The sequence below is a fragment of the Leptonychotes weddellii genome, chromosome 7, assembly GCF_054177405.1.
Source record: "Leptonychotes weddellii isolate Sample4059 chromosome 7, ASM5417740v2, whole genome shotgun sequence".
In the NCBI taxonomy this organism is placed as follows: Eukaryota; Metazoa; Chordata; class Mammalia; order Carnivora; family Phocidae; genus Leptonychotes; species Leptonychotes weddellii.
The window spans coordinates 88492774-88516897 of record NC_138375.1 but is presented as its reverse complement, the minus strand read 5'-3'; the positions used below and the strand labels follow the sequence as shown (position 1 = coordinate 88516897).

At 36.4% G+C, this 24124-nt stretch overlaps 1 protein-coding gene across 1 annotated transcript in view; it reads right to left on the bottom strand.

The window, feature by feature from the left end:
* Positions 1-24124, bottom strand: part of TBCA (tubulin folding cofactor A) — a 72952-nt gene that overhangs the window by 8787 nt on the left and 40041 nt on the right. The window contains exon 2 of the mRNA XM_081826694.1: positions 2946-3051. Coding sequence (XP_081682820.1) covers positions 2946-3051 — 106 coding nt within the window. The remainder of the gene's footprint in view (positions 1-2945; positions 3052-24124) is intronic.

Genomic DNA, 24124 nt, shown 5'->3' with positions numbered 1-24124 from the left:
CAGTCGTTAAGCGTCTGCCTTCGGCTCAGATCATGGTCCCAGGGTCCTGGGATCAAGCCCCGCTTCGGGCTCCCTGCTCCACGAGAACCTGCTTTTCCCTCTCCCACTCCCCCTGCCTGGGTTCCCTCTCTCGCTGTGTCTCTCTCTGTCAAATAAATAAATAAAATCTTTAAAAAATAATAATAAATAAAAAAGCATTTAACCATCATTATTTTAAGAATCAAAAAATTGTATTCCATATGTAAATCCTTATGAAGAGCAGTCAGTTCATAGCGGTCAATATATCAGCAGACATACTCTATCTACAAATCTGTTTACAAATCCTCTCAAAATCTACAAAAATCTTTTTTTTTTTTTTAAAGATTTTATTTATTTATTTGAGAGAGAGAACACATGAGAGGGGGGAGGGTCAGAGGGAGAAGCGGACTCCCTGCTGAGCAGAGAGCCCGATGCGGGACTCGATCCCGTGACTCCAAGATCATGACCTGAGCCAAAGGCAGTTGCTTAACCAACTGAGCCACCCAGGTGCCCAAAATTTACGAAAATCTTAAACACAAATGTCCTCTGCTATACCACACATAGAGGAAGGCAGGCTCTCCTAGAAGCTCAAAATGAGGTTTTCTTCCTGGATGTTTCAGATGACACTGTGTTCCTTTTGCAACACAGCAAATGTTTACAGAAAAATCCATTTGGGGCACCTAGGTGGCTCAGTCGTTAAGCGTCTGCCTTCAGCTCAGGTCAGGGTCCCAGGTCCTGGGATCGAGCCCCACATTGGGCTCCCTGCTCCGCGGAAAGCCTGCTTCTCCCTCTCCCACTCCCCCGCTTGTGTTCCCTCTCTCGCTATATCTCTCTGTAAGATAAATAAATAAAATTAAAAAAAAAAAAAAAAGAAAAAAAATCCATTTTAAATGATTAACACTGTTGAATGAAGTCTGGATTGAGTGTTCGCTATTATCATCTGTAACGTAACTTATATGATTAAAACCACTGTGAGTTCACAGAGTCCTGATTTAAAAAAGAAGTCTTGAGATATAATCTGTATAAGCTTGTTTATACTCTCCTTTTCCTTGGTGTTATCTGGATTTTATTCTACATGCACTGCACACTGGATTTTAAGTAAAGGAGTAAATGATCTCATGTACCATTTTAGAGATCAATCTGGCTGTTGTGGGAGCGAATGGAGGTTTCAAGAGACAAAGAGGTGTGCTGACTAGGAGGCTTTTGCAATAGCGTAGGCAAAAGATGAGAGTGGACTGGATTAAGGGCAGTCGTAGTAGGGAAAGAAAAAGAGGGAATAAGAAACAGGACTTGCGGATATTAGATGTGGTTATTAAAAGAGAAAAGCATCAAGAAGAGATCCACTAAATTTTTGGTTTTAGGTATCTGGATGACTGGAGATATCATTTACTGAAGGGGGATAACAAGAGAAGGAACAGATTTTTGTTCTGAGAAGGTGGGTTAGCTTGAGGGAAGACCAAGATTTTTATTTTGGGCACCCAAGAGAATATGCCAAGTAGGTGATTAGCTGAATATATATACGTCTGGAATGGTCAAGCCCAGAGATATAAATTGGGAGATACCGGCACTAGAATGAATGTCAAGTAAGTAGGGACTCTAGTTTTTTTGTTTCTGGTTTGCTGTTCTTTTTAATGCCATGCCTAAAAGAATGCCTAGAATAGTACTTGCAAGTAGCAGGGGATTCAATAAATATCTGTTGAGTGAATAAATGAGTGGACATAAAAATGGAGAAGTTATAGGACGGTATGAACTTAAGACCTAGAGATTGCAGATGGAACTCTTGAAGGTTAAAACACACACACACACACACACACACACACAAATACGGGGTGGAGGAGACAATGAGCACAGGGGGAGGGGAAGGGAGAGTTTCAGCAAAGGCTGAGGTAGAGGGTAGGGGATGTTTAACAGATAAACAGGAATTAATAAGGAAAGGGTAGGTAGGAGAAGTAGGAAGAGCATCTCACACACATGCAGTATGTCAGAGGCAAAGGAAAAGAGCACACTATATCAAAAACTAATGATGTATGGTGATTAACATAATAAAATAAAATTTAAAAAAAAAAAAAAGGAAAAGAGCATGTTCAGGAAACAAAAAGGCAAGACCTAAGAGATCCAGGGAGGGAATAGCAAGAGATAAGGTTGGATAAGCAGGTACCAAAATTAAGAAGAGCCTTGTGTGCAGTACTAAGGAGACTGGTATTTGTCATGAGAATAATCAGAAGAAGCCACTTGTAATATATATATTTATTTTGGTGGTCTTCAAATCAGTTTGGGGAAAATATTTGTAAATTTAATATACAAATACACTTAATGTAAGATTAGGCCATTTATATATTAAATATTTTTAAGTTTATTTTTTTTAGTAATTTCTACAAACTATGTGGGGCTAAAACTCAGAACCCTGAGATCAACATTCATGCTCTTCTCACTAAGCCAGGCAGGTGCCCCCATTTTTATATTTAATACATGTTTAAAATGGAGAGGCAGGATAGCTTAATGGAAAAGAGTACAAATTTTAGACCCAAAACTCCTGTATTCAAACCCTAGCTATACTGCGTGGTGGTTCTGTGACTGTGGGCAAACTATGTAACCTGTGCTTCCCTGATTTTTTTTTTTTTAAGATTTTATTTATTTATTTGACAGAGAGAGAGTGAGCACAAGCAGAGGGAGCGCCAGGGAGAGGCAGAGGGAGAAGCAGGCTCCCCGGCTGAGCAGGGAGCCCCATGCGGTGCTCGATCCCATGACCCGAGCCGAAGGCAGCCGCTTAACGACTGAGCCACCCAGGCGCCCCTGCTTCCCTAATTTTAAACGGATGTTTTAAGAGTAAAGAAGAAAATAATAGCACCTTCTCAAAGGGCTGTTAAAATATTAGTTAACATGGTATTCTGTAAATGTTAGCTATTATTATTAAAGATATAATTTACCTGCTTTTTGATGGCATAATTTTCACCATCTTCAGCTTTCATTTTTTCGATCTTTTCTTCTTGTTGTTTTGCTTCTTTCTCATACATCACTTTTTCTTTGACCAATCTATAAATAAACCAAAAATGGTTCCAAGAATTAGAATTAACTTTCTCTCTAGCAAACAGACCATGGGAAACAAAGAAAATGTAAATATAAAACATACTTAGAATACCAAAGTATGTGTACTAGATGGGGAGAAGGTAAGGAGAAAAGAAAAATACTTTGCCATAGATATAAGTCTGATCCTCAGGCCCGTAAGTCCTATACCTGTCTAAAGCAAGTATAATCTTCAAAGCATGAAATTCTTAAATTTTTAATTAAAAATATGTTTCACTATAATAATTGTATTTACAATGTAAAAAACACACAAAATTATTATGTAGTAACATTTGTCCTTTTAATTAATATATTGTTTCCAAATTTTTATACATGTACTTGAAACATAATGGAAAAAGCTCAACTTACTGGAAAAAAAATCAGTATATTGCATGCCAAATCACAAAGAAAGATTACATTATCTTCAACAATAAAATTGTTTAACAAGTATCTACCATTCACTTAATTTGATGCCTAACCTTCCTTGTGTGAGGGACTGGGGTAGATAATTTAGACATGGTTCTGTTAGGGACAAACAGTGGAAACAAGAAAAGATATTGATAAAGATCAGGGAGATTTTCAACAATAAATTGGAAGAGAGAAATACAAAGTTTTACTGATTATTCCTCAAATAACCAAAGTACAATTAATCATAATAGCTCAATCTCCTCTAATCCTGGTTTATCAGTTTTAATATAAAACAAAAATGTAGTTCAAGAAAACACTAACACTCACAATATCTAAACAGCAGAATAAAAAGCTTTCAGAGTTCATATATATTAAAAGTAGCTTTCTCCATCTGACTCGTTTATTAATTTCTAGACCTATGTTTCTGGGATGGAATTTAAAAATATAAGAGAATGGCTTTTGTCTAATCATTTGCAATGACACTAAGATTTTTAAGTATATTTCAAAACAGGATTTAAAAAAATATATTTTTTATTTATTTATTTTAGAGAGTGTGTGCACGCCAAGGGAGGAACAGAGGGGGAAAGAATCTCAAGCACCACGCAGGGCAATGAATATAAACAAGTAACAGAGGATACTCAAGAAACAAATAATCAGGGAGACAGTACTTGGGAAAGTACTATTTCTGGTTACCTGAGGAGAAAAGCCCTAATGATCCGGGGTAGGGGAGGTCAGCTGAGGTCAGCTGGGAGTTAAATTTTTTTTTGAGCTTTTACATTTGAGTTTATTCTTCATTTGACTTTTAAAACATTCCTATAGCTGAATATTAATACAAAAAAACAATAGCAAGTAGTGAGTTTTGAGTATAGTCCTTCACCCATTCACTACTACATATAAAATGCCAATAGTCAGTGTTATTCACTGGTCTCATTAAGAGGTCTGACATTGGGGGTGCCTGGGTGGCTCAGTCATTAAGCGACTGCCTTCAGCTCAGGTCATGATCCCAGGGTCCTGGGATTGAGCCCCACATCGGGCTCCCTGCTCAGCGGGAAGCCTCCTTCTTCCTCTCCCACTCCCTCTGCTTGTGTTCCCTCTCTCGCTGTGTCTCTCTCTGTCAAATAAATAAATAAAATGTATATAAAAAAAAAAGAGGTCTGACATTGAACACCACCCCTAGGATGTTTATCATCCTCATTATGCTTCTCCATTGTAATGGTGCCATCTTTCCTGATTTGGATCAAAGTTTACCAGTTTTTTCAATTTTGAATAATTTTAAAGTTTGCTAGTTATTCCTGTAGCAATATTTTCTAAATTTTTTGGAATAAAGCAAAATTCAATTAGAAAGACAACAAAATTTATCTAATAGTTGTAATTCTCTAAACACTGCTCTCTTTTGCAAGTTTTGCAAATGCTATTAGTTAAATAACAAGTACAAATAGAAGTCATAATTTATTATATTTTAAAGGCATAATTAACTGAAAATATTTTCTATTAGTGTTAAATATTTTCTGTTAGTAACAAACCCATACCCATAGAGAAACATAGCAATTTCAAAATCTGGTCACTTTCAGTAGTTAGACAAATACATGAGAAGAAATTACAAAAATAAGAGCAATAGAAAAGGATTGACATAAGGAGGAGAAAGGAGAAACTTTAAGAAATGACAATCAGGGGAGTGATAAATAACTTAAATTTTTAATTATATAAGTATGGCATTAATGTGATTTTTAAATATGTAGTCTGATGTTTTCCAAACTACTCCATGGTATACAAGTGGTCAAATAAGCTTAAAAAACACTGTTTGTTGGGGAACCTGGATGGCTCAGCTGGTTAAGTATCTGACTCTTGATTTTGGCTCAGGTCTTGATCTCAGGGTTGTGAGACTGAGCCCTGCGTGGGGCTTTGTGCTGGCGAGGAGCCTGCTTAAGGTTCTCTCTCTCCTTCTCCTCTGCACCCCGCCAAAAAAACAAAAATAAATCCCAAAAAACAAAGAATGTGTATTCTTGTATTGTCAAATGGCGTATTCTCTAAATGTCAATTAGATCCAGTGATTGGATGGTGTTGGTCAATTTTTTATATCCTTGCTGTATTTCTATTGTTCTGTTACAAAGAGAAGAGTGCACATTCACGCTCTCTCTAAAAAGAAACCAAACCAAAACAAAACAACACTGCGGGCCAAATATTAAAGATTTAGGATTTGTATTTGCATATTAAAAGATCCTGAGAAGTCCTGTGGTAAAGAAATCAGTTTATCTTTGTTCAACTGCAAGCTTATTTGAGACAAAAAAAAAAAAGACTTTTCTCCACTCAGCATTCTCCAGAACAGCTGTCCCTCAACAGAAGCCTGAGAAGTAGATTGTAGAAAGCTGTAAACTACACAAATTTGTATACAACACATTTAAACATACTGTTCATAAAATTCTAAATAGAACACAAGTTTTGGGTATATCAAGAATTTAGAGACCTTGAGATAAAAAAGTTTTAGCTTAATTTGTTTTGCTTGTACAGTTTTTATTATAGTAATTAAGATTTTCACAGTTATACCCCAACTTGTACTTGAGGCCATCTAATAACTAATAGTCCAATACCAAGCAAAGGATACTGATGATAGGTCAATGTAATTAATGGTGCCAAGAAACTATAACTGATACTAAGAAAAACATTCTGTTATGGATATTTTCAAACAAAAAAAATCTAGAAAAAATAGCATAGTAAATCCCATGCATTCTTCACTGAACATTAATAATTAGTATTTTGGCAGTCTTGTTTCATGTATCTCCTGCTACTTATTTATTTATTAGTATCTCCAGACATATCATCTTTAGTTTGATTTTTACCTGTGATTTCTACCCCACCTCCCCACCTTACTCAAGATGGATCAAAGATCTAAAAGGCTAAAATTAGAAAACTTTTGGAAGAAAACATAGGGGTAAATCTTTTTTTTTTTTTTTCGGAGTACATCTTGATGACTCTGTGAATTTTTAGATATGACACCAAAACTGTAACAAAAAGAAAGGAAAAAAAATAAATTGGCTTTTGTCAAAGTTAAAAACTTTTGTGCTTCAAAGGACACTATTAGGAAAGTGAAAAAGACAACAGAATGGGAGAAAATATTTGAAAATCATACATAGAATAAGAAACTTATATCTAGAATCTATAAATAACTTACAATTTGATAATAAAAAGACAAATAACCCAACTAAAAATGGGTAAAGAGAATCTGAACAGACATTTCTCCAAAGAAAATATACAAATGCCCAATAAACACATGAAAAGGCTTCATTAGTTATCAGGGAAATGTACATCAAAACCACAGTGAGATATCCCTTCAAACTCGTTAGGATGACTATAATTAGAAAGTCAGAAAAAAAAAGACAAATAATAACAAGTGTTGCTGACAAGGATGTGGAAAAAGTGAAGCCATCAAACACTGCTGGTAGGAATGCAAACTGGTATACCTGCTTTGGAAGTTTAGCCATTCCTCAAAAAGTTCAACAGAGAGTTACCATATATACCAGTAATTCCATTCCTAAGTGTATACCCAAGAGAAATGAAAACATATGTCCACATAAAAACTTGTACATGAGTGTTCATAGCAGCATTATGCATAATAGGCAAAATGTGAAAACAACTCAAAAGCCCATCAACTGATGGACAAATAAAATATAATACACCCATATAAGAGAATAATATTTAGCAATAAACAGAAATAGGAAGAGTAGGAGACCCTGGTTTCACCTGGTCTCAGGAATTCAGCTAGGTAGCTATCAAATCATTCTGAACACCTGCAAACTCAACCAGAGATCTAAGAAAATAATAGCTGCAACTCTACAAATAAAAAAGCGACCACTTTCTCCAAGGTAGGAGGTGCGGAGAAGTGAATCTGAGGCAGTATATGGGATGATAAACTGCAGGAGGAGGGAACCTATGTAAGCCAGCTACTGGAAAGCGATACAGCAGTGGAGTGCAAAATCAGAACTTTTAAAAGTCTGCTCCAGTGAGGGACATCCCTGCCTGAGAAGTGGCCAGGTGGCAAAGTGGGCGGAATCCTAGGTGAGACAGTGTGGTCTCAGGATCCCCTGGGTCTCAGAAAGACCGGGGGTGCCTGAGTGTGGCAGAGCTCCCAGACATCTGAGCGGGGAAGCCAGCTGCAATCAACAAGCCCAGGAGTGGGCTTTCAGCTCAAGGTTGCCATAAACCGCAAACCCCAGCACAGGCAGGCGACTACTCTCTGAGCAGGGGCCCAGCAAGTGGCAGAATCAGCGAGTCTCCCCTTCCTACCTGGGGAGGAGATGCACAGTTATGCACCACACGAGTCTTCAGGGTCTGGGGACTCAAAATGGGGTCCCATGACTGAGATACAAATGTTCAGTAACAGGCTAGGTGAGCACAGAGCAGACAGAGACCAGGGAGACAGGAGTGATGGACTGCTTTTCCCTGAGGGCTCACTGAGGAGTGGGGCCCTGAGCTCTTGGCTCCGGGGCTGGAGATTGGGAGGCCACCATTTTCATTCTCATCCTCTAAAAGTGGTGTGGAAAGCCTTCAGGGAACAAAAGCCACTGCAGCAATCCAGCAGATCACTTAGCCTGGCCCCCTGGCAAGGGCAGTGCAATTCCGCCCAGGCAAAGACACTTGAGGATCAATGTACAGGACTCTTCCCACTAAGGTCAGCAAGAACAACCAGCTAAGACCAAGTTTTACCAAGGAATGAGAACTGCAAAACTCCAGCGCTAGGGGAATACAGCATATAGAATTCACGGTTTTTTCCCCCCATGATTCTTAGTCTTTCAATTTTAATTTTTTTCCCTCTTCCCTTTTTCAATGATTTTATCAACTTTTTAAAAATCTTTTTTAATTTTCATTTTTATAGTTATTCTATCTTTCATTGTATCTAATTTTGTTTTTGTAAATATATAAGTTTTCCTTTCTTTACAATTTTGAGATGCAGTTTCTTCTAACAGACCAAAATACATCCAGAATCTAGTGTATGGCTCTGTTCTCTTCACCTGCCTGATCATATTCTTTCTCTTTTTCTTCTTCTTTTTTTCTTCTTTCTCTTTTTGTTTTTTTTTTTTGTTATCTTAAAGTCTTTTTAAATTTTCATCATTACAGATACAGTCTATCCTTTCAATGTATTTAATTTTATTTATATATATATATGTTTTCTTTCTTTACAATTTTAAGATGTAGTTTCTTCTAACAAACTGAGCCAAATACTCAGAATATAGCGTATTGCTCTGTTCTGTTAACCTGTGTATATTCCTTTTTTTCTTCTCGTTTTTTGTCTTTCAATTTTCATTTTTATAGTTACATTCTATCACTTCATCGTATTTAATTTTATTTTTGTACATATGTAATTTTTCTTTACAATTTTGGGATCTAATTTTCTAAAAGGTCAAAATACACACAGGATCCAGTGTATTGTTCTGTTTCATCCACCTGTCTGATTATATTCTTTGTTTTCTTAATTTTAATTTTGTTTGTTTGTTTCAGGACTCATCTGATTTGTTTAGTGTATATTTCTCTGGGCTCGCTGCCATTTTAGTATTTTGTTCTCTCATTCATCTATTCTTCGCTGGACAGAATGACAAGACGGAAAAACTTACCTCAAACAAGAGAACAAGAGGCAGTACTGACTGCCAGGGACCTAATCAGTATGAACATAAGTAAGATGTTGGAGCTAGAGTTCAGAATAACGATTATAAAGATACTAGCTGGGCTTGAGAAAAGCACAGAAGACAGTAGAGAATCCCTTTCTGGAGAAGTAAGGGAACTAAAATCTAACCAAGTCTAAATAAAAAAAGCTATTAATGAGATGCAACAAAAAAATGGAGGCTCTAACTACTAGGATAAATAAGGCAGAAGACAGAATTAGTGATATAGAAGATCAAACGATGGAGAATAAGAGAAATAAACAACTACTGGATCACGAGGGGAGAATTCGAGGGATAAGTGATACCATAAAGCAAAATAATATTAGAATAATTAGGATCCCAGAAGAAGAGGAAAGAGAGAGAGGGGCAGAAGGTATATCGGAGCTAATTATAGCAGAGAACTTCCCTAATCTAGGGAAGGAAACAGGCATCAAAATCCAAGAGGCATAGAGAACCCCCCTCAAAATCAATAAAAATAGGTCAGCACCCCAACATGTAATAGTGAAACTTACAAATCTCAGCAACAAAGAGAAAATCCTGAAAGCAGCTTGGGACAAGATGTCTGAAACCGGGGTGCCTGGGTGGCTCAGTTGGTTACTCGTCTGCCTTCGGCTCAGGTCATGATCCTGGGGGTCCTGGGATTGAGCCCCACATCAGGCTCCCTGCTCCACAGAGAGCGTGCTTCTCCCTCTCCCTCTGCCTGCCGCTCTGCCTACTTGTGCTGTCAAGTAAATAAATAAAATCTTAAAAAAAAAAAGGGGGTCTGAAACCTACAAGGGTAGAAACAGACTGGCAGCAGACCTATCCACAGAGACCTGGCAGGCCAGAAAGGACTGACATGATATATTCAGGGTGCTAAATGTGAAAAATATGCAGCCAAGAATACTTTATCCAGCCAGGATGTCATTCAAAATAAAAGGAGTGATAAAAAGCTTCCAGGACAAACAGAAACTAAAAGAATTTGTGATCACCAAACAGCCATAAAATATTAAAAGGGATCCTTTAAGGGGCACCTGGTGGCTCAGTCAGTTGGGCGTTTGCCTTCAGCTCAGGTTATGACTTCAGGGTCCTGGGATTGAACCCTGCATCGGGCTCCCTGCTCAGGGGGGATCCTGCTTCTCCTTCTCCCTCTGCCCTTCTCTCCACTCATGCTCTGTCTCTCAAGAAAAAAAAAAAAAGGGATCCTTTAAGCAAAAGAAAGCCCAAAGTAACACAGATCAGAAAGGAACAGAGACAATATGCAGAAACAGTGACTTTACAGGTAATACAATGGCACTAAATTCATCTTTCAATAGTTATGCTGAATGTAAATGGGCTAAATGCCCCAATCAAAAGACACAGGGTAACAGACTGGATAAAAAAACAAGACCCATCGATATGCTGTCTGCAAGAGACTCATTTTAGACCCAAAGACACCTCCAGTTTGAAAGTGAGGAGGTAGAAAACCATGTATCATGCTAATGGACATCAAATGAAAGCTGGGGTGGCAATCCTTATATCAGACAAATTAAATGTTAAACCAAAGACTGGTCCTAGAGGAAGGACACTATATCCTACTTAAAGGGCCTATCCAACAAAAAGATCTAACAATTGTGAATATTTATGCCCCTAACACGAAACAGCCAATTATATAAGCCAATTAATAAAAAAATTAAAGAAACACATCAATAATAATACAATCATAGTAGGGGACTTTAACACCCTACTCACTGCAATGAACAGATCATCTAAGCAGAAGATCAACAAGGAAACAAGGGCTTTGAATGACACACTGGCCCACATAGACTTCACAGATATATTCAGAGCATTCCATTCTAAAGCAACAGCATACACATTCTTCTCGAGTACATATGGTACATTATCCAGAAGAGATCACATACTGGGTCACAAATCAGGTCTCAACCCATACCAAAAGACTGGGATCATTCCCTGCATATTTTCGGACCACACTGCTTTGAAACTGGAACTCAATCACAAGAGGAAATTTGGAAAGAATTCAAATACATGGAGGCTAAAGAGCATCCTGCTAAAGAATGAATGGGTCAACCAGGAAATTAAAGAAGAATTTTAAAAATTCATGGAAACCATTGAAAATGAAAACACAACTATTCGAAACCTTTTGGATGCAGCAAATGCAGACATAAGAGGGAAGTTTTAGCAATACAAACTTTTCTCAAGAAACAAGAAAGTTCTCAAATACACAAACTAACCTTACAGCTAAAGGAGGTGGAGAAAGAACAGCAAATAAAGCGTAAACCCAGCAGAGAAGACAAATAATAAAGACTCAAGCAGAAATAAATGAAATAGAAACCAAAAGAACAGTAGAACAGATCAATGAAACGAGAAGCTGGTTCTCTGAAAGAATTAAGAACATTGATAAACCCCTGGTGAGACTTATCAAAAAGAAAAAAGAAAGGACCCAAATAAATAAAATCATGAGTGAAAGAGAGATCACAACCAATACTGAAGGAATACAAACAATTATAAGAACATATTATGAGCAACTATATGGCAACAAATTAGGCAATCTGGAAGAAATGGATGCATTCCTAGAGATGTATAAATTACCAAAACAGAAACAGGAAGAAATAGAAAACCTGAGCAGACCCATAACCAGCAAGGAAATTGAAGCAGTAATCAAAATTCTCCCAACAAACAAGAGTCCAGGGCCAGATGGTTTTCCAGGGGAATTCTACCAAACTTTAAAGAAGAATTAATACCTATTCTTCTGAAACTGTTCCAAAAAATAGAAATGGAAGAAAAACTTCCAAACTCTTTCTATGAGGCCAGCATTACCTTGATCCCACAACCAAATACCCCACCAAAAAGGAGAATCAATGACCAATATCCCTGATGAATATGGATGCCAAAATTCTCACCAATATACTAGGCAATAGGATCCAACAGCACATTAAAAGGATTATTCACCACAACCAAATGGGATTTATTCCTGGGCTGCAAGGGTGGTTCAACATCCACAAATCAATCAATGTGATGCACTACAAAAATAAAAAGAATAAGAACCATATGATCCTCTCAGTAGATGCAGAAAAAGCATCTGACAAAGTGCAGCATTCTTTCTTGATTAACACTCTTCACAGTGGAGGAATAGAGGGAACATAACTCAGTATCATAAAAGCCATATACGAAAAGCCCACAGTGAATATCATTCTTAATGGGGAAAAACAGAGCTTTTCCCGTAAGGTCAGGAACATGGCAGGGATGTCCACTATCACCACTGCTATTCAACATAGTATTAGAAGTCCTAGCCACAGCAATCAGACAACAAAAAGAAATAAAAGGCATCCGAATCAGCAAAGAAGCTGTCAAACTCTCACTCTTCCCAGATGATATAATACTCTATGCAGAAAACCCAAAAGACTCCACCCCAAAATTGCTAGAACTCATACAGGAATTCAGTAAAGTGGCAGGATATAAAATCAATGCACAGAAATCAGTCGCATTTCTATACACTAACAATGAGACAGAAAAAAGAAAAATTAAGGAGTCGATCCCATTTACAATTGTACCCAAAACCATTAAGATACTTAGGAATAAACCTAACCAAAGAGGCAAAGGATCTGTACCCAGAAAACTACAGAACACTCATGAAAGAAACTGAGGAAGACACAAAGAAATAGAAAAACGTTCCATGCTCATGGATTGGAATAACAAATACTGTGAAAATGTCTATGCTACCTCGAGCAAGCTACACATTCAATGTAATCCCTATCAAAATACCATCAACTTTTTTCACAGAGCTGGAACAAATAATCCTAAAATTTGTATGGAACTAGAAAAGACCCTGAAGAGCCAAAGGAATGTTGAGCAAGAAAACCAAAGCTGGTAGCATCACGATTCCGGATCTGAAGCTCCATTACAAAGCTGTCATCATCATCAAGACAGTATGGTACTGGCACAAAAACACACACACACATCAATGGAACAGAAAAGAGAGCCCAGAAATGGACCCTCAACTCTATGGTCAACTAATCTTTGACAAAGCAGGAAAGAATATCCAATGGAAAAAGGACAGTCTCTTCAACAAATGGTGTTGGGAAAATTGGACAGCCACATGCAGAAGAATGAAACTGGACCATTTCCTTACACCATACACAAAAATAGACTCAAAATGGATGAAAGACCTAAATGTGAGACAGGAATCCATCAAAGTCCTAGAGGAGAACACAGGCAGAAACCTTTTCGACTCGGCCACAGCAACTTCTTGCTAGACATGTCACCAAAGGGAAGGGAAACAAAGGGAAAAATGAACTACTGGGACTTCATCAAGATAAAAAGCTTTTGCACAGCAAAGGAAACAGTCGAGAAAACCAAAAGACAACTGACAGAATGGAAGAAGATATTTGCCAATGACATATCAGATAAAGGGCTAGTATCTAAATATAAAGAACTTATCAAACTCAACAACCAAAAAACAAATAATCCAGTCAAGAAATGGGCAGATGACATGAACAGACATTTCTCCAAAGGAGACATACAAATGGACAAGAGACACATGAAAAAATGCCCCACATCACTTAGCATCAGGGAAATACAAATCAAAACCACAATGACATACCACCTCACACCAGTCAGAATCGCTAAAATTAACAAGTCAGGAAACAACAGATGTTGGCAAGGATGCGGAGAAAGTGGAACCCTGCTACACTGTTGTTGGGAATGCAAGCTGGTGCTTGCTAAATCACTGAATGAGTATCTTCCAGTGAATTTGGCTCTTTTCCCTTCCTGTAGGGAAGGCTAAGATTTAGTAAGAAATACAGTCATAGTTTTTTTTAATAGTCATAGTTTTTAAATTTGTTGCTAAAATATTTTTCCTGTAACATAAATATTTATATGTTCCTAGAAATATGTGAAAAATTATAAAAAACAAAAATTAAAAAAATTCATAATTTCATTGCTTAAATAACTACTGATCCAAAATGCACATAATTCTGAAATCCAAAAAGGTTTAAAAAAAAGGAAATTTTAAAATTAAGTTTGGCACAAATTGATTTAGCAGCAAAATGTAACCTCCGCTGACATGAAATTATAAACTTTATGTATCCTACTTAATGTGAATTAGTCACATTTCAGTGCAGAAATATGTGTCTGATTATAGAGTACTTCTCCAGATGTTATAAAAACATATATTTCTGTTCTAAAATTTAAAAAATTTGGAATTCAGGAATATATATTGGCCCAACAGTTTCATATATGGGAATATAGACCTGTATTAACATTCTGAATACTTTCCACTAGTCCTTTTTATTAAACACGTGTGAAAATTTATATGTGTGTGTGTGTATACACAAATAATTGGGATAATTTATCATTTTCTTTCTGTCTTTTTTATTGAAGTATAGTTGACACACACTGTTACATTTCTTTCAGGTATACAACATAATGACTCAACAAGTTTATATACTTTATGCTATGCTCAATGTATCATTTTCAATATTACTGAACATTCTTTGAAAAATATAGCTGTTAGTGGTCACCAAGCATTTCACAGTACCAGTATGAGAGCTTAATAAAGTATTACCTTATTGGACATTTAGGCCATTCCCATATTATAAATAATACTGTAATGAACATCTCTACTCATAAGTTTTATGGATGTGTAATATTTTATTACATAATATTTAAAACATATAGTGTCTGATAAAAAATTTGAGCAAGTCCTCTTCCAATAAGCCGTGTTCATTTACTGATGAATACTTCCTTTTCCTATTAATGTGACAAGCCACCTTTGCCATCCATTATTATTAGTAATAAACAAAATACAAATATTAAATCAGTCTATCTTATTGTAGCCTATTGGTATTTCATTTTCGTCAAAGAAAACAGTATGCCAGATTTCACTGTTTAACTATCAATAAACATATCAAACCTTAAAAAGATACAGAATTAAAAAGAGAAAAATATGGAAAATGGCACACGAAGAGAAAAGAAGATAAATTTGATAATCAATAGTTGTAGATAGTACAGACAAAAAACCAGGGTAAGAATTTCTTTTTTTTAAGAATATAATTTCCCAGAGCTGGACAAAAACAATAATCTTAATTTAAAGAGCTTCCTCAGTACCAACTAGAATCAATGAAAAAACCTACAGTTTTTTCAGTACTGTGTAATCTATGTACAGTGCTGAAAATTTCCAGAGATCTAAGAAAATGAAAGTTTGTTTTTTTTTTTAAAGATTTTATTTATTCATATGAGAGAGAGCAAGTGAGAGAGCACAAGCAGGGGGAGCAGCAGAGGGAGAAGGAGAAGCAGGCTCCCCGCTGAGCCGGGAGCCTGATGCCAGGTTCAATCTTAGGACCCCGGGATAATTACCTGAGCCGAAGGCAGAGGCTTTACTGACTGAGCCACCCAGGGAAAGCTCTGAAAGAGAGAACAGGTCACCCATAAAAGGAAAAAGAAAAAAAAAAAAAGGAGACTGACATTATATTTTGCATTAATAACACCAGATACCAGAAGACAATGGAGCAATCCCTGAAAAGTTCTAAGAGAAAATTATTTATAACTTCAATATATAATCGTAATAGTGAGGGAAACATTAACTAACTCACTTAGCAATATTTGCTGAGGGGCTACTATGTGCCAGGCATGATTTTATATCTCAAGGATGTAGCAGTGAACAAAACTACAAAAATCTCTGCTGTACAGCACTTTTTAGTGGGGAAATAGAAGAAATAAATAAGCAAAATATATAGCATGTTAGAATGTGTTAAGTGCTTTAAGAGAAAAAGCAATAAAGAAGGACTGGTAATACACAGGATTTGAAATTTAAAATACGATAGTCAAAGAAGGCCTCTTTGAGAAGAGGATATGTGAGTTAAGATCTGAAGGAGACAGTAAGTCATATGGACAACTGATGAAATAAGTCACAGGCCAGGGGAATATTTTTTAGTTCTATAAAAGTTCAGAAGTTTATCTGCAATTCCCTCTTTCTGAGAAATTTACTTAAGAATGTACTCCAGCAAATGGAAGATGAAAATCAAGAAAAAAAATCATGGTTAATATAACTGCAATGGTCTAATGAAGAAAAAAAAAAATCCCAGGATTAAAACTGCTGTAGGCCTGGCTTAGAATCTTAATGTGGAATCTTACAAGAATATCTTTAAGAAGAAGAATGGAATAGATTCTAAGGAATAGATACAATGAGTTGAAGATAAAGGGAAATCATGTCTTTTATCCCCCTCTCAATTAACAACCGGAAACTCCAGGAAAAGCACCCGCCACTCCTAGAGTTATGGTTTTAATATGAAGCAATTAATGAAAAAGAAAATTCATTTAACTTAGTTTTGTAAGAATAATCTCCTTTGGGCAGCAGAGCAACCACTGAAAAAGAAATGTAATCCTATGCTATATACCATATTTAAAATAATATATAATTTATTCATTTGCAACTGTCAGAATAGAACTATGAGTAAAATACATCTTTCCCAACTTATTTGAAATATTTGTATTTTTAATGTTTGTTCAAAAGCTAAGGTATGCCTACCTATTTTTTTCTCATAAAAACCATGATAAAAGTGATGGCTAAGATGACCCTTGGCCAGCCAATGAAATTTGAGCATTTCATAAAAGTTATATCAACACCTGTATAATCCATCTCCTGTATTAAATCCTTATTTGAAATTCCTAGCATGACTTCCTTTTTCCTAATTGATTATCATTCTCCCCTACTGACACAGCTGGTAACAACCTCTTCTGTCTCTGAAGAAACAAACAATACTTTTGACATGTTTATTGTATGAGATAAGGAAGAAAAGAAACTTTTATTGAGGGCCTAATATTGTTAAGTACTTTACTGCATTAAATACTTACAGTCCTATTTAAGTATCATTCCCATTTTACAGTCCCTTGTTAATTATCCCCCCTACAATGTTTTTAAAAGTCTTTAGGGATGCCTGGGTGGCTCAGTTGGTTAAGCGTCTGCCTTTGGCTCAGGTCATGATCTCAGGGTCCTGGGATCGAGTCCCGCATGGGGCTCCTTGCTCAGCGGGGAGCCTGCTTCTTCCTCTGCCTGCTGCTCCCCCTGCTTGTGCGTGCTCTCTCTGACAAATAAATAATCTTAAAAAAAAAAAAAGTCTTTATATTTAAATAGAACTGAACCAGGGTCAATATTCCAGAAATGAATACAAGCTACATTATTTCATGAAACTTTGATCAAAAATGGTAATAATAATCAGAATTATGTTGAAAACAGACAGCAACACTTATAAAGAAGTTAGGTTGGATGAATGACTTTTGACGTTTAAGCATTTCCAATGGCCATCATCAAATTTGCTTCCCCCAAAACTAGCCCTAGATAGTTACAATACTGACATCCCATAAAACATATTATATAATAGATTTAGGTAAAAGCTTGAATCATTCAAGGTAAGTTAAAATTAAAATATGATAATAAAAGCAGTTAACACATAGTGATCGTTTACTATGGGCCAAATACTATGTCAAAGCACACTACATTCATTATGGCATTTAATCCTCAAAACAACCCTATAAAATAGGTACCATTATTATTCCCATTTTAGTAATAACTCAACTGAAATTCATGGAGCTTGTGTAAGTCCTCATAGCTGTTAAGTGCCAAAGAACTGCTTTATTCATAGTTATTACTCTACTACTGATGCACTTATTTTTTAAAGTAATTCTTAAACATTTGAACACATTAAAAAAAAAAATTAAAATGGGCTCAATTGCAACAGGCACTATTGGTTGCCTACCCAACAGCCACTTCTTACCTGTCCGCAGAATTTTATGATCATCCAAGCAGCCATGTCCTTCAAAGAAAGAAGCCACCCCTGCCAAGTGGTAGCTTAGGTATGTCTAAGTGACCCAACTGTGGCCAACACTACATAAGGGCTATTCACTGGGGGTTCTGAGAAGGTTGCTATTCTTTGTAAATGCAACATAAGCAGATACAATTCCGTTTTCTTCCCCGGACATCATCACCTGTAACATCTGCCACTTGTGGCAGGTACCATGAGATCATGAGAGGATCCAGTTGAAAAGGACAGGTCATTCTGAGATATCAGAGGACTTGAATTTTTGATGATGGTATCAATCTACTCAACTAACTAACTCGGAAAGCATCCTACCTCTAGACTGCTTCTTGTATGAGATGATGAACATCCTCACTGTTTAACCCACATATAGCTTGATTTTCTGTTATTCTGAGGCTAAAAGCATCTAAAGTGAGTCATTAAAAGCAGAAGATTGTTCTGCAATTATGAAATAATGCTTTCTTACTTTGAACTCATTCATTCTGAACTGCTATATCACTCAGAAATTGAGACACCTCATCTTTTTCTTCTCATTTACAAATACGCATGAAAAAGGTAAAGAGGAAAGTACCTACATAATACCCAATTTCATGTCTTCTACAGTTTTAACAAATATTCCATATAAATTTTGTGCAAAAGTCTCTATTTCACACTTAAAACTAAACCTGTGTGTGGGATGCCTGGGTGGCTCAGTCGGTTAAGCATCTGCCTTTGGCTCAGATGGTGATCCCAGGGTCCTGGGATCGAGTCCCATGTCGGGCTCTCTGCTCAGTGGGGAGTCTGCTTCTCCCTCTCCCTGCCGCTCCCCCGGCCTGTGCTCTCTCTCTTTCTCTTTGACAAATAAATAAATAAAATCTTTGAAAAACAAAAACTAAACCTGTGTAAAACTTTAAACATTTGTGCTTGTTTTTATTTTTATTTTTTTTTAAAAAGATTTTATTTATTTTTCAACAGAGAGAGAGAGACAGCGAGAGAGGGAACACAAGCAGGGGGAGTGGGAGAGGGAGAAGCAGGCTTCCCGCAGAGCAGGGAACCCGATGCGAGCTCGATCCCAGGACTCTGGGATCATGACCTGAGCTGAAGGCAGACGCTTAACAACTGAGCCACCCAGGTGCCCTGTGCTTGTTTTTAATAATCATGGTGTTAAGGAGGCTAATATCCGTAATAAATAATACAATCTTCTATCTATATCATTATTTTCAATTTACGAAGTACTTCTACAACTTAAACAGGATTTTCGATGTTAAATATTAAATAGTAAAATATAAATGCCCCTAAACTGTAACTTACAGGAGAGCGGGTAGTAGGTAGTTCAACATTAAAAGTCTACAAACTATTCTGGGGTAAGATATTTAATGGTGCTACAAAGGAAACAATATGGCACCAAGTAAACCCTTTGTACTTATAACTTAGGAGCTCAATAACTTCCAGTTAAATGGATTTAAAATTTGTATCTTTCCCACCACTAAAGACGGAAAAAATATTCAAGATTAGAAAAAGTTATATACATGACTTAGCAAGTAAAGTAGACAACAAGTTTTTCTGCTAAACACACCAGGAGAAAGCAGTCTATAGAAATCAAAGTAGGAGACTAGGCTTTTGAAGACTAAGGGTATAGTAATGAGATACTAGGCACAGAGAAGAAATACAAGAATATATGGGGACAAAAACACCAAGAAAGATGCAGGGAATAAAAGTCTACTCATTTGGGAAAATGCAAGTGAACTGCAAATTAGAGGCTTAGCCCCTGAATTAAGAATTCTCACTAGTTCCTTAGTAAGAAAGAACTATAGACTGACATCCAAATCTGATGATTTAATACTTATGGTCTATACAGCAAAATGTATGTACTAAAAATTTGGTTGAGTTTTAGTGATTCTCTACTAATTCTTTTGTGGTCACTGTAAAGTCCCAAGTCAGAATTCCCCAAATTTCAACTAATAATTATAGCCAAAATTTTGGGGATTAGCAAACTGAGGAAGAACGTGCTACAGTACTACCTTAAAATAGATAAAACAAGTATGTGCTACACACAAACATACATCAAATGAGATGGAGCCAGAGCTTTTTCTTAGCAAAATACCTTCTCTCACTCCTTATCCTTTCTCCCCACCCTACTTACTCTTCATAAACTCAAATGTCCGTGTCTTCTGGAAGGACCACACTAACTTCTTCCCTACCACTCCCAAGCTGCTACTGTAAATCCTTCCTACTGATCTTCAAAATATATAGGATTTATCAAAATTATTTTGTCTAGTTCTGGTGCGCCCTGCTCAGCGGGGAGTCTGCTTCTCCCTCCCCCCACTGCCCCTCTCTCTGCTTGTGCTCTTTCTCTCAAATAAATAAATAAAATCTTTAAAAAAATTTTTTTGGTCTAGTTCTACGCTTGACAGTGGATGCCCATACGATTGAAAAGGTGTCTCCTACTCTCAGCACCTATCGGAGTATGTGCCTCACATACTTGAGTGAACTCACAATTACCCTAAGAGGTAAGTAGGGCAAATGGGAAACTGGGATTCAAATAAGTGAAATGACTCAGCCAGTGTCAGCTGGCCAGGCGATGGTGAAATCACGACTTGAAATGACGACTTCTAACTTCAAGTGTCAATACTAACACATTATACTGCCTTATGAAGTAAATAAAGTAATTTTCAAAATTTAAATTTCTTTTATCTGTTCCCAAACTAAAATCATTCCATGGTTCAAAATCTGAACAGCACAAAAGAGTACAAAGTGAAAAGGCAACCTGCCACCCACACCCTACCCCCAGTGGCTCAGTTCCCAATCACTGGAAGCAACAAGTTATCAATTTGTTATCTAAATGAAAGAAACTGTTTCATTTACTGTATTTGTTACCTTATCATCTCCCAGTACCCTTCTAAACTGGAGATGTTTCAAGTTATAGTCACTGTTCAAATAGAATACATGCTTTAATAATTTTAATAAATATGACAGGACATTCCATAAACAGCTAAGATGATGCATGACAAATATAAAACCAATACCACTATTTTCTTTGCAATATTATGAATCTCAGGGACTAATAAACTTATCTTAAGAATTAGTAATTCAAAAATAAAAATGTAAAATTAATTATTTCACTAATCCTCTAAACTGTCCCTTAAAGGTTTTGAGATACCAGTGAGATTGAAAAGTATGTACTAATGAAAGGGCTAATAAAGGTACTGTGAATAGTCTCTGCTTGAGTTTGTACAGAAAAAGCAACAGCACCTCCCACAGCTGCTTCATCTCCACACAAAAGCCTCTGACAGTTTTAATTATCACCTAAAAATCATAAATCTCTCTGTACATTTACTTTTTATCTTCTGTCCAAACCCACATCTCTGTCTTAATAACATCTCTATTAGTTAGATATCCCACCAGCAACTAACTGAACTAGGTTGAAAAGTGAGCTCGTCATTATCCCACTCTAAAATGATACCCTTTTTCCCAACTTGAGCTGTCAGTATCGGAATCATACAAGAACTAGATAAAGCAGCCCTGGCTTGCAAGCTCAATATGAGTCAGAGTGTGATGCAGCTACAAAACAAACAAAACCAAACCAAACCCAGCCAATTCAATCTTAGATGCATTAAAAGAAGAAAACTGAAAACATGGTAGCTGAACAGTACTATATTGGAAGAATGGCATCTGTACTATTATTATTCATAATTTATTTCTAAATTTGTTATACATAACTTAGATCTAAAAGGGATTTGGGACGGCATCCAAAGAGGACCCCAATAAACTATAATATTAACAGAGGAATATCCAACACCATCATTCTGTTCTGTGAAACAGTTCAGTTTGCCTAAAACATTCAGACAGATGATGAAGTATATAGTTAGTCCAAATTAATATGTTATCAAAACTAAAATGAGCAAAGAAAATATCACTTAACGAAAATGACTTTAGCTGATTCATGACAGTCACTTCTCATAAATAAGCTAAGTTAACATTAGTTAGAATATCTGAATTTTAGGGCGCCTGGGTGGCTCAGTTGGTTAAGCGACTGCCTTCGGCTCGGGTCATGATCCTGGAGTCCCTGGATCGAGTCCCGCATCGGGCTCCCTGCTCGGCGGGGAGTCTGCTTCTCCCTCTGACCCTCCCCCCTCTCATGTGCTCTCTCTCATTCTCTCTCAAATAAATAAATGGAATCTTTAAAAAAAAAAAAAAAAAAGAATATCTGAATTTTATCAAATTATAAAATAAGCCAAATTTAATGATATTTTACTATAGTAATTATTCTTGGTGATACATTAACTCAAGTTATTCTTAGAACTACTGATGAGAACATTTGGGAGCTAAATATGGGATTTTTTAGTTGTAGAGCTCTAGGATGCAGAGAAAAACTCATGGCTTTGGGATGACGAACATTATATAAAGGTACTTTGATATGTAATGTACTTTTTCAGTTTGTTGTACTAAGATGTGTTCATTAGGTCAAATGGTTCAAGAAGAAACAAAGATTTCTCCTGTGTTTATATTACTGATACTGAGATCTTGTTTAAGCCCTTTATAATGGAAGAATAACAAAATAATCATTAACTGATAACTTCCATTCAGAATAATATAAGCGCTGAAAATAATTTTCACACTGTATTCCTATCCAAAAGTATACACACAGAGTAATTCGGTACATGCTAAAGGGCCTACTTTAAATATATATTTATTTTGTACCTTATCATGTTTAAAATCATTTTTTTTCATTCAAGCCAAATTTTTAAGCCTTTAACTGCATTTAAATAATACTTGGTAATGATACGTGATATAGAGCTCTATGTGCTACAATTTTTAACAGCTAGCAAATCTGGTTTTAAAATTTAATATAGTAAAATTTTCTGAATTATTCTAGGATTACTGATCCCCAGTGACTCTGAAGCCCTACAAATCTTTCTAGTCTATGTCACATTAAATACAATCTGTAGTTTTTATAAAGTTTGTATATCTCTAATATTTCACCCTTTTATTCTTGAATTGTTTACTCCGAGTAAAATAGTCATTTTACAGCCTAACTTTCTGAATTTGTCAGTAAACATTGTTTAAAAATGTTGCATTTTGGGGCACCAGGGGGTGGCTCAGTCGGTTAAGTGTCCGACTCTTGATTTCAGCTCAGGTCACAATCCTAGGGTTGTGAGATTGAGCCCCACTTCGGGCTCTGCGCTGGGCATGGAACCTGCTTAAGATTCTCCCTCTCCCTCTGCCCTTCCTCCTCCCTCTCTAAAATAAATAAATTTTAAATAAATAAAAATAAATAAATAATAAAATATTCCAAAAAATGTTGCATTTTCACAGCTGGAGGCACACCACCCTAAGTTAGCTCTTGCCCCATGAACAATGCGTCAGCATGTAAAACCATAAAAATCCTCTAACTTACCTCACAAAAACAGAAGAATATACAATGAATTTTATGTCATTCTAAGAGCATCACAACTTTTTGCAAGTTGTTCTACACAGTCTTCCTGGACTACTGCAGAGAAGTTATTTGATAGAATCTTTCAGGATCCTGATTCTGTGGACAGACTACCATGATTATATATGGACATGCCTATAACAAACACCTTTCTCTGGTCAACCTAAAAAACCCAGGTAATAACTGCAGCATTTGGGGTTAAAGAAAGACATGGGGTGGGGCACCCGGCTGGCTCAGTCTGTAGAGCATGCAACTCTTGACCTCAGTGTTGTAAGTTTGAGTCCCAAGTTGGGTGTAGAGATTACTTAAAAATAAAATCTTAAAAAAAAAAAAAAAGACATGGGAGCTGGCTCAAAATGTTGATATGCAGCAGGCAAATCTATCTTCTAATTCACCATGTAAATATAACTAAACTGCCAATTTTTCAAATGTGTTAACAATTGTTTTCTCTCACAGAACACAAAGGAATGCTCTTCCAAGGGATGTTAATAGATGTGGTCAAAAGAAAAAGATTTTTATGAATAAAGCTTAGGAAATACTGCATCTCTACTCCGCTCTTACAGATTCACACAGTGAAAGCTTCTGAATAATCCTACAAGGAAACACGTTAAACTCTACCTCAGCCCCTCTCAAATTAAATTGAGCAAGGAACACTTTTTCAACTTACCTGGTTAAGATCTTGTTAACCATATTCTATACAACACCTACTTGGAATCCAAAATGAGAGGCAGGTAATAAAAATTCTGACTATAATATTTGATAAATTTCTATTTCTA